Consider the following 11870-nt stretch of genomic DNA (forward strand, 5'->3'; position numbering starts at 1 on the left):
GATACATAATGTATTTTTCAAATGCAATTTTTTTTGGGATTTACTATTTCTGATATACCATGTGTAAGTGTCATTTTTTGATGTTTCAAATTTTAATGATTCTGATACATATACATGTATGTATCAGAATATAATATATAATTGTTTCTGATACATCTTCTGTATGTATCAGAATCTCATCTTATGCATCAGATATCTTAATGCATATGATACATCGTATCCATGTATAGAGTTCAAGTTGTATTTAACTATTTTTATGTCAATGCAGGGAATGAAATACGTCATCAAGAAGATCCCGTCACACCCATTGAGATTCGGAACGGCATATAGGGCTAATTTTCTTGATGATTTTGAATCATCAATAGGTGAAGAAGGTATAAAGTTATTTAGACAATCTATATTTGGTCACTACTTAGATATGCCAAACTGCAACTTTCAAGGGCAAATCATCAAATGCCTCTTACTTCTTGAGGTAGACCAAAAAAACAAAGAAGAACTGCACATTCGTCATGTGCAGGGTAATATACTGCGATTTACAATAAATGATTTTGCTATCATTACTGGTTTGCGATGCACCGGTAATATGAATGACTTCAAGTATTCTGATGATCAAGCAAGTAGATTATTGTCTTTATATTTTCCTGGTGCCAAAAATGGGGTCAACAAAGCTCGTTTCGTTGAGCGTTTTCTGGTTGGAGGATGGAAAACAAACGAAGATGCCGTTCAGATGGCCATTCTCTATTTCATCCATACTTTTGTTTTTTCTCAACTAGGTGATGCACCTATATCAGTTGATGATTTCAAGATGGTAGAAGATGGTAGTTATGAGCAATATCCATGGGGGAAATTAGCATATTCAAAATTGATAAAAGGAATGCGTCAGGAGTTTTCAAATGCCAAACAAATGTATCGTCTAGGCGGCATGCCATACGCTCTGAATGTTTGGATATATGAATGTGCATCTCAAGTTCCCTCTGAAATTGCTGTAAGAGTGGGTAATAAAATTCCCAGAATTCTTAACTGGCGTGTTGTCGCCGTGAAGCCAAAATTTGAGACATTCATGTCTACCATCTTCAGTGAGGTACATGCTTTGAATATTATTCGTTTATGCACTGATTCATTATACATAAAATCTAAGATACATTATATATCCATGACCTTGATACAGTATAATTTGATTCATAAAGTGGATGTATCAGCTCATATATTTATGTATCAGGATATAAATGTATCAAGATATAATGTATCTTATACATATACTTTATATAACCTTTCTGATACATATAATGGTATGTATCAGAAAGGTATTTACAGCTCATGAAAACTCATTTATCAGTATTTACAACTCATGAAAACTCTATCTTATGTATCAAATTATAATGTATCTAGAATTACATCTCATGATACATCTGCATGTATGTATCAGATAATGTTGTTTTTCTATCAATTTAGCATGTATGAAGGAGTAATGTTTCTGATACATCATGTCTATGTATCAGAATTAACATGTATCAATTATTCAATTTTTTTGCAGTATCCATGCTCCAACATTGTCCAATCTCAACATGAAATGGAATCTATTGTCGTTCATGACAGCCAACAGAAACCTGAAGATTCAACATCGGCTGCCAAGGTCAATTTCAGAAAACCTCATGAAGTCACTGGATTTGAGGACTTCTCAACAACACCACCCACTGAATTTTTAAAGAGATCCAGGGATGTCGCTGAGACATCTTCTCCACCTTCTTCCAAGAGAATGAAGACTTCCCCTGATAAAAAGCCAATTCAAGTAGAAACAGCCAACATGCACAAGGATTTCATACCACCAAATGAATCAGAAAATCTTGTTTCTCCTGACAATGAACCGGGGGCAAAGTCACCAAAGGAATCAGAAAAGCCTGTTTCTCCTGACAATGTACCAGGGGCAAAGTCAGCTTTAGGAGGTGAATCTTCCGGTCATTCGGATCGAATTATTCATATGCAATTCAAAGCATTGAAGAAGTCCATAAAGAAGTCTCTAAAGAGATACGTAAGTTATTACTTTAAGATGTATCACGTACAATATACTTTTAATTAGGTGATACATTCTGATTTTTCATATACATGTATCAAGGTTGACCGGAAGTTCAAGCGTTTGGAGAACAAAATGGATTCAAATCACATTGATCTTTTGAAAGCCATCGACAGTATGGCGAACCGAATGACTGGCACATCATCTCAAGTTAAAAAAGATGATTTTGATCAATCATTCCATGTGGTTGAACAACAAGAAGCACCTACTGGATTGGAGGTGCACAATTTTGCAAATAAATCTGACCCACCCCAAAAAAATGACAAATCTAATGTCCAGGAAGATATTAAGGTACATACATCATGTAATATTTGATATTTATGCTTTTAAATTTCTGAATAATTTTCATTGTCATGTATCAATTGTAAATGTTATTATGTTTTCAGGGACCTGAACCATCCACCATGATAAATCAGGTGGACAACATATCGGAACAAAGCATTTTAGCAGATGTTCCTGAATTATTTGATCAGCAAGTTTATTCTGATACATTAAAGGTAATGTATCAGAAACAAATTGATGAATAATTTGATTCTGTATATATATTTTGTATAAGCTCTACCTCTTTAAATATATATATATCTAGACATTTAGTACATATATATCATAAGTAAATGTTATTATGTTTCCAGGAAGATGAACCATCCGTCAAGGATGTATCAGCACACCAAATGGAACCACAAAGAGCAGATACTGATCAGCTTATTGCTGATTCTGATACATTACAGGTAATGTATCAGATTCTTTATTGAGATAAAATCAACATTATTAATTTTTTTAATGACTTTATACATTACGTGTAGAACACTGTAAAGAAAGATGGAAGAGTAGCTGATGATAAATCTGCCAAAGTAGAAGAGCAAGTCGAGGAGATTGAAAAAGAAAAAATCAAACCAAGCACATCAGAATCCAATACTTCAGCACCATTTTCGTCAGAAACTCTGGATGTGATAGATGCTCTAATATACGGACTTCCATTACCAGCCATGCCATTGACAGCTGTTAGTCATGAGCAAGTTCAGGATGAATGTCTATTACGCGATAGCCAGCTACCAACCACTCTTCCATCAAAAGCTAATGTATTGTCTGACGATGCGAAGACACCATCTCGAAGAAGCAGGATTCCTTCGAAGATCTTACAATCGCCGTATCTTTCAAACTTTGGGTCGAGTGAAAAGGGAAAGGAAAATTTGTCAGATGTTACGCATCAGACACACCCTTTTGAAGGTTTTGGTATATGCTATCAACCCCCTTCCGAGCTTGTCACAGAATACTCTGAATGGATAGATAAAGGACTTCTAAAATCACATGGCAACAAGTAAGTATGACATATTCAACTTATACCCATACAAGTCGTGTATTATATTTGTTATGTTATTAAACTACAAGTTTCCATTCAGGAATTCGAAGGAGGATCATTACAGATCTAAGTGCTCTTCATTCGGATTTGAAAGAATGGACTTTGTTGTGGCATTTCCTAAAGATAAGAACTGGTTCTACCTAATGTCACAGCCGGACAGATGCTGGAACGATGAGGTAAAAATTTCATCATAAATAATATGATACAACTCATACTAACTACCTGATACATACATATTAATGTATCTGATACATAGATAGATAAATGTATCTGATACATACATAATCTGATATGTGATGCTAGTTGTTATATAACTAATACTTTCTTAAAATGTGCAGCACATCGATGTAATATTTTACTACCTTCGGAAGAAATCGAAGATGCAGTTGAGCAATCAGTATCGATACACAACGACAAATTGCATTTTCAAAAATTACATCGAATATGCACACACACGCTACTATCACCTTCCACCTAACATTTCTACACAAGAAGATATGGCAAGGGCCACTGTTACAGCTCATCAAGAGAGATCCGTGAAGAACATAATAAGAGGTTTCTCAATACCAGCCGGTTTGCCCTGGCATTTGGTAGATGAGGTATACATTCCAGTAAACTGCGACATGGATTTTCATTGGGTTCTTGCGGTAGTTGTGTTGAAAGAGAGGTTGATACGTGTGTATGATTCATCGCCTAGACGAAGAAGTAGCAACCCTTTCCAAGAGATCCAAAAGATAGCAGCAATGCTACCAACATACCTGCAAGACAGTGGTTTCTTTGACAACAACGAACGTACTGATTGGTCGTCTCTTGATTCATACAAGGACAAATCAACCGGTAATATGCTTGAACCACATCACCCATTAGCAGTTGAGTATGTTGAAGGAATTGCGCAACAGGGAAGTGGCAGCTTGTGAGTTTTAACATCGGCTATGTATACCTAAATCATTCATATGTCAATTTTACTTTTTTTAAATTCCTGTATTCCTTTATTTGCAGGGATTGTGGAGTTTTCCTGGCCATGTTTGCTGAATATCTTAGTGATGGAATTTCTATTCCAAGTACCGGACTAAACGCTGAATTCTTCCGTTCAAGATATGCCGCACTCTTATGGAGATATGGTTGTCAGAAGGCCATGGATGGTTATGTTAGCGATAACGACGATCCAAAAAAACCAAGGAGAGACATATCTCCAAACCAAGGAGAACTGATTGATGTTCAATAAATTTTTTTTGATAGTACACATTTTAGGTGATTCTGATTCTTCCAATGTATCTGATACATAAACTGTAATGTATCAGATTTAGTATATTTTAATATTTCCATACCTCAGATTTACTATGTTTTTCTCTGGTATCAAAATGGAATATAAATTCAAAGTTTATGTTTTATACTCTATTGTATCAAACTTGTATCGAGTATAATATTCATAAGTGTCACATTTTGTGAATTCTGATACATGAATCAAGTTTTTTTTATTATGATACATCATGCACATGTATCAGATTCTCATTTCTCAATATTTAATGATTCTGATACATTAATTTTTTTGCATAAGAATTCTGTCTCAAGATTTAAAGTATATGATACATCTTGCTTATGTATCAGATTTGCATTTATCAAGATTTACTGCATATGATAATCTACAACCTATATCAAATAGGATCTTATGTATCACCAACAACTTTTGTGTAATTATGGTTGTCGAAAAGACAAGAATGTTTATGTTTGGGAAAATAACGATCCAAAAAATAAACCATGTGAGATTTGTCATTAATCCAAGTCATGGCGAACCGATGGAAGTCCTGTATTTTATTTTAAAAAAATTGTAGCAATAAAATGTTCTAATCTTGATACATAAATAAATTGTCACTAAAAGATTTTTATATTTATGTCACGTGTCAAATTCAAATATAAAATATAATAATAGATGTTATTTTATGATTCAATTAGAATGTACACCGAGATACCACAAACATCATATCTATTTAGGAATGAAATTACAAGTCTTTCTGTTGTGGCCTTCGTGGCCACAACGTCCACAAGAATTTGTGCTACTTGTTATTTTCTCATTAGCAAACTTTTTTCTCCCTTTCTTTGGTCTTCCTGGCATCCTTTTGTATATTGGCGGCAAGACAATTTCTTCCAAAATTTCCTTCGGAGCAGTCCAGTCTTTCTTATCTGGCATTGGAACCATTGGTAATTCATAAGTATTTGCCAACGCCTCTGGTTTGTAGTAATCAGAACAATATGGGTGCAGGTCAGTAATGTTCTTGCTCTTCAACACTGCAATTGCATGTGGACATGGTATCTCGTCTAGTTGAAATCTACCACAAGTGCATGTTTTTCTCTCTAGACACACAATGTATCTTATACCTAATTCGTAAACAGAATAAAGATACTCTGATGAAGCAACAACCTGCAGGAATTATATTTCAAATTTATGTATCAGTATTGCTTCCTCACATACACAACTATGTATCAGAACTGATGTTAAAGGGTAATAATTATCACAGGATATACATATCAGGTGAATCAACAATCAGCAAGAAATAAATTTCACATATATGTATCAGAAAGTACGTATCAATTACAGAAATGATGTATCAGAACTGATGTATCAGTATGTATTTTAAACATGTTATGTTTATATGTGTCAGTACTTATGTATCAACTACACATTTTGATGTATCTGAATTGATATATCAGTGTATAATGAACACAGGCTTTACTGGAATGACGAAGCAACAAACTGATATAAATAAACTTCACATATATCTAATAGTACTTATGTATCATCTACACTAATAATGTATCTACACTGATGTATCAGTATATATTTAGAACAATTTATGCATAACTGATTAATCATCAGCCTGAAGGAAAATAATCTTTACATATATGTATCAGAACTTATGTATCAAATATAGAACTTATGTATCATAATTGAAGTTTCATTATTTAATTAGCACATGTTATACATAACTGATGAATCATCAGCCACCAAGAAATAAATAACACATATATGTATCATAAAGTATGATTCAATTACAGAAATGATGTATTAGAACGGATGTATCAATATATATGTATCAGAAAGTATGTATCAGAAAGTATCTATCATGTATCTACACTGATGTATCAGTATATATGCGTCAGAAAGTATGTATCGTGTACCTTCATTCTCGAACACTTGATCGTGTTTGAAACTAGGATATCTTCGAATTTTCTACCCAAAGTATGTTTTGTATAAGATGCTATTTCTCTATTTTTGCAGTTCCAAGAACCAAATAACATTCTCGTTTGCTCCAAAAAGTCAATTATAGGCAGCTCTCGTGCTTCAACAAGACATCCATTGATACATTCTGCGATGTTAGAAGTCATCATTCTACCCCTGTTGACAGTGGCATGAACCCTTGACCACTTTTCGTATCCTGCATTTTTTAAATATTGTGCCACCCGTTGATCGATTCTTTCAACTTTGGCCATTAATTTATCGACTTCATCTTTTCGGTATGCCTTGGCCATTGAATAGAAGATGTCACTTAGTACAGCTTTGCTCCTTCTGTATTTAGTACACACATTTTTCCATATATGCCATATGCATGCAAAATGAGGAACATTGGGAAATACCATGCTTACACTCTTGATTATGCTTTCGTTCCTATCTGATACAACACACATATTGTCCCTCTCTCCAAATGCATTCTTGAAATTCTGAAAAAACCACGTCCATGATGAATCATTTTCCGTATCAACAATACCATACGCCAACGGCAATATGCAACCTAATAAATCAATAATAGCGATACAATAGTTATTAGAATTCATCAGAATCACAACAAACGTGAAAAATGAGATGACACACTATTATTCAATAAGACACAGTATAAGAAAGTAATACCTGCCCCATCAAGTGTGCTAGCTGATACAAACGTCCCTTTATAAGGTCCATCAAGATGTGCACCGTCAACAACAACTACTGGTCGACAAAACTGAAACCCCCTCATCAAGGGCCTTAACGCTATGAACAAATACATGAATTCATCAGTTGATGACTTGTGCATACTTATGTACGAATTTGGATATACGGTTTTTAGAATATGTATATATACAGGCAGCTGTCTATATCCATCAGCAGGTTTTCCCCTTAACATCTGCAAAGCATGCTCTTTTGAACGCCATGCCTGTTGATAGGTAATATCAATTCCATACGCTGATTTAATATCCTCTCGTATATCATTAGGGGTGACAATTCTCTTATGATTAACCAATTTAGGGGCTGTGAATGCACTAACAAAAGCCTTTGTAGCATGAACTTTGTTGAAAATCCTATCTCTTAGTGCACATGAATGTTCACTATTGAAATATCTAACTTTGAATATATCCGTTTTTTTCCAACATGAAGCTTTCATTCTCCAACAACATCCTTCTGAAAGGCATACTATCACATAACTGCATTTGTATTAAAAAAATGACATGTATCATATCAATATTTTTTCATTTATAATATGAACAAATACAGTGACATACTGATAGGAAGTGTGTCAACCCATGTACTTTATACATGCTTCTTTGTATGTATTGTTAAAAAAACATCTGATACATAGAGTATTATGAACCTGATACATACTGACAGCATTATTATCATTTTTTAACTGAGTTACAGGAATGTAGTTTTGATGTATCATGACATGAAAAATTATTTTATTTTAAGAATGTATCAGATACATACAGTAATATGTATCTGATACATACTGTTGGATACTATCCAACATCAAAATTTCCAAATGCAGAAATGGAGTTTTGATGTATCATGACATGAAAAATTATTTTACTTTAAGAATGTATCAGATACACACAGTAATATGTATCTGATACATACTGTTGGATACTATCCAACATCAAAATTTCCAGATGCAGAAATGGAGTTTTGATGTATCATGACATGAAAAATTATTTTACTTTAAGAATGTATCAGATACACACAGTAATATGTATCTGATACATACTGTTGGATACTATCCAACATCAAAATTTCCAGATGCAGAAATGTAGTTTTGATGTATCATGACATGAAAAATCATTTTACTTTAAGAATGTATCAGATACACACAGTAATATGTACCTGATACATACTGTTGGATACTATCCAACATCAAAATTTCCAGATGCAGAAATGTAGTTTTGATGTATCATGACATGAAAAATCATTTTACTTTAAGAATGTATCAGGTACACACAGTAATATGTATCTGATACATACTGTTGGATACTATCCAACATCAAAATTTCCAGATGCAGAAATGTAGTTTTGATGTATCATGACATGAAAAATCATTTTACTTTAAGAATGTATCAGATACACACAGTAATATGTATCTGATACATAATGTTGGATACTAAACAACATCAAAATTTTCAAATGCAGAATATGCGCATACCTTTTACTGTCGGATCTTTTAACCTTGAAATTAAATTCATTATTGATTTTGTATTTGGCCATTACATCAACTAGAGTTGCTTTATCCTTATAGAATTGATTCTCCTTCACTTCCGCACCATTTGTATCATCTATGTAGTTCGTCAACTCCGATTCTGCTATATAACAACTTGCAACTTTACCAGATTCTTCTAAACCAAAATTATGGAACTCATTCGCATTTGATTCGGCACAAACGATTGCTCCAGATGTACTGTCGAATGATTTTATCTCACATCTTTTTATATCAAAGCTTGATATGCAAAGGGGATAATTCACGAAACCAGGCTCTTTCTTCTTCAACTCTACGTAAAGATTAACACCCATATCATTACGAATATATATTGGCGACGAGTTACCTTCAACTATGTATCGGATTTCAATTTCTTTCTCTGATTCATCCACACTCAATTCAGCAGCGATTGCTGCTTTTAAATTTGAGTAAGATACATTGTCACCGACAACGATTCCATCACTTTTGTATTGTTCATAAGTAATATCGGATTGCCAAACTCCAGAATGTCTCAGTAGTATCGGGATATTCATATCGATTAATTGATGAAACGCGAAGTTTGCTTTGAATTGATGCTCTGTTGTTTTTCTTGTACTCGATGCTCTGACTTTTGACTTCAAAATTCATCTACATAACTGTCGCCTTCTTTAATAGATCAGTAATTGATATAAAGAGCCAATCTTTTATCCATAAATAGCTGATGTGCATTAACTATTATATAGCTAAAGTTATGTATCAGATACATAACCTATGTATCAGCAAAAGTTGAAAAATAAATGAAATCAACTTCGGTATGAATTGATGCTCTGTTTTTTCCATTCGAGACGACGCTGTGTTTTTTGGCTTGAATCTTCATGGACATAACAATTGTTTTTTTTAACAATTGATGTATCATATACATAACTGATCTATCAGATACATAACCCAAACTGGAAAAAAAATGGAAACGAAATTGGTTTGTTTTTATGCTCTTTTTTTTTTGGCTTAAATCTTCAACTGCACAACCGTTCTTTTTTGGGCCAAATTAATCCCATTAATTAGATCACTAATTGATTTGATACCAATCATCCCTTATATTAAGATAATATCCATAAATAGATGATCTTCATTAATTACTGATTGGATAATTGATGTATCAGATACAAATCTAATGTATCAGAAAAGTTGAAAAAAAGGGGATATCGGGTAATTTTGATACAATGTGGGATGTATAGTAATTAAACTTTTCCATTATGGGATTTAGGTAAAGTTTACCAAATTTTTTCTATTGTATCAGTAAAATTACAAAAAAAAAAATTGTGAGCATATATTCATAAACTATATATCAGTTTTCCATTTGTATGAGTTTGTTTACATTATCGGTTCCAAATCGAATAAATGAGGAAGGATGTTGAGGATCAATCGAAACCACCTCTCTACCCCATAAAGGTAAAGATAAGATTATGTATATTTTACCCTTTTCAGACTCCGCTTATAAGATTATACTGAAATTTATTGTTGTAGTATATTATATTAATCTCTCAAAAAATACAATCATATTTTGCCTAGTAAGCAATATAGACACAATTTCAAATTATACGCAAACAGGTAGAGAGAATTTCATATGCACACATAATTAAATGCTACGTAACATCACGAGTGGAGTCTAGAGTCTGGGGAGGTTTGTGTGTACGCAGATCTTACAACTATCTTGTGAAGGTAAAGATATGTTTTCTAATAAGACCCTCAGATCAAGAAGATCATTTTAAAGCAAATATGAAAAGAGAATACAGTGAACAAGTAACCACACAAATAATATGATAACCGCAACAAATTAGAAAACAACAATTAAGCTAATATAGTATATATAATTGATACATAGTAATATTTTCCTTTTGGATTGTTTCTATCAACTATGGTTTATTAGTGTTTTTGTTGTTATTTTTGTTGATAATCCCTTCTTCAGTCTGAGTTGAAGGCTTGTAATATCCAGTGACAGGGTCTGGTACCCATGATGACTCTGAAGAAACAGAATTTACCCTCTGATCTTTCATTATTTTTTGTTGATGAACCCTATTTATTGACCCTTCTTCTGCTTGTTTTGCACAATACCCTCTCCTACAATATTTTCTTATTTGTCAACAACAATAATAACAACATATTCAGTATAATTCAACAATTGAGGTCTGAAAGGATGGGGTATATTATGTATGCAGACTTTGCCCCTACCTTTGTGGGGTGTAGATTTTTTTTTTTACAAGAGGCATGCTTTGTCTTAAATTCAAAACAAAATTAATGAATAGGTACAAAAAGACTAACTCACCTGGTAACAAGATTCAAAGGAATGATACAATCAACAAGACTATAAGAAGACTTGAATTTGGAGATGATTCTTGTCATATTGCCAGCCATTTTGAGTCTAAAAGAGAACTCCAAAGAGTTGAAAAATAATATTACAAAGTCTTTGGTAAATGACTTTACCAAGTTTAGAGACACAAACCAAAGTTGCATTTATGTTTTATAAGAAATGGATAGTCAAAAAGTGGAACAATTTGGTAGGCCACCTGTATAATTGAAGCTACTTGGTCATTATGACTTAGTACCTGGAAACTTCCCTTCAATAAGAAGAACCACCTACGTAGCATCATCCTATAATATAAAAAGAAGTTTCCAAAGAGGAAGACGTTATATGTACGGACAATATAAAGTATATTCGAATAATCAAGTCAAACATGAATAATTACATATAAGTTCCTATGACAAGCATTAGTTAATTATCTAAATAAAATGATAATTTGACATGTTATTACAAATTAAATTCACAGAGTACGAAAAAATATATATTGCTAGTGTATGTAACTTAGACTTTGTGTGAATAGTGGGTGGCCTCTAGGCACGAGAAAGGCTACCTCTTTTGGCCTTTCATGTAATCACGACCTACTTGTGTAAAAAAAGAACATAAATT

At 33.1% G+C, this 11870-nt stretch overlaps 3 protein-coding genes across 3 annotated transcripts; 1 reads left to right on the plus strand and 2 right to left on the minus strand.

Annotated features, from left to right (window-relative positions):
• Nucleotides 1–283: 283 nt before the first annotated feature.
• LOC129895517 (uncharacterized) lies at nucleotides 284–4656 on the plus strand (the record flags this gene model as incomplete). Its single annotated transcript, XM_055971243.1, has 9 exons — nucleotides 284–1081; nucleotides 1535–1990; nucleotides 2114–2290; nucleotides 2458–2568; nucleotides 2704–2799; nucleotides 2875–3389; nucleotides 3472–3607; nucleotides 3770–4344; nucleotides 4431–4656. Coding segments are annotated over 9 exons (3090 nt in total), but the record flags the coding sequence as incomplete, so codon positions are not given.
• Nucleotides 4657–5399: 743 nt separating this feature from the next.
• Nucleotides 5400–7822, minus strand: LOC129890865 (uncharacterized). Its single transcript, XM_055966315.1, has 3 exons — nucleotides 7336–7822; nucleotides 6609–7219; nucleotides 5400–5850 (listed from the first exon to the last, which is right to left on the minus strand). The coding sequence occupies exons 1-3, from the start codon at nucleotides 7586–7588 to the stop codon at nucleotides 5416–5418; spliced, it is 1299 nt and encodes a 432-aa protein (XP_055822290.1). The 5' UTR covers nucleotides 7589–7822; the 3' UTR covers nucleotides 5400–5415.
• Nucleotides 7823–10698: 2876 nt separating this feature from the next.
• On the minus strand, nucleotides 10699–11410 carry LOC129890881 (late embryogenis abundant protein 2-like). Its single transcript, XM_055966316.1, has 2 exons — nucleotides 11229–11410; nucleotides 10699–11023 (listed from the first exon to the last, which is right to left on the minus strand). The coding sequence occupies exons 1-2, from the start codon at nucleotides 11315–11317 to the stop codon at nucleotides 10819–10821; spliced, it is 294 nt and encodes a 97-aa protein (XP_055822291.1). The 5' UTR covers nucleotides 11318–11410; the 3' UTR covers nucleotides 10699–10818.
• Nucleotides 11411–11870: the final 460 nt, after the last annotated feature.

The sequence above is a fragment of the Solanum dulcamara genome, chromosome 1, assembly GCF_947179165.1.
Source record: "Solanum dulcamara chromosome 1, daSolDulc1.2, whole genome shotgun sequence".
Classification (NCBI taxonomy): Eukaryota; Viridiplantae; Streptophyta; class Magnoliopsida; order Solanales; family Solanaceae; genus Solanum; species Solanum dulcamara.

Coding starts and splice junctions, on each gene's coding strand:
- LOC129890865 (XM_055966315.1), bottom strand. CDS start 7,588: ATGTTAAGGGGAAAACCTGCTGATGGATATAGACAGCTGCCTGTATAT. Junction 7,220..7,335: donor TAGCACACTTGATGGGGCAG/GTATTACTTTCT, acceptor TTGATTTATTAG/GTTGCATATTGCCGTTGGCG. Junction 5,851..6,608: donor TCAAGTGTTCGAGAATGAAG/GTACACGATACA, acceptor TAATTCCTGCAG/GTTGTTGCTTCATCAGAGTA.
- LOC129890881 (XM_055966316.1), bottom strand. CDS start 11,317: ATGGCTGGCAATATGACAAGAATCATCTCCAAATTCAAGTCTTCTTAT. Junction 11,024..11,228: donor CCTTTGAATCTTGTTACCAG/GTGAGTTAGTCT, acceptor AAAATATTGTAG/GAGAGGGTATTGTGCAAAAC.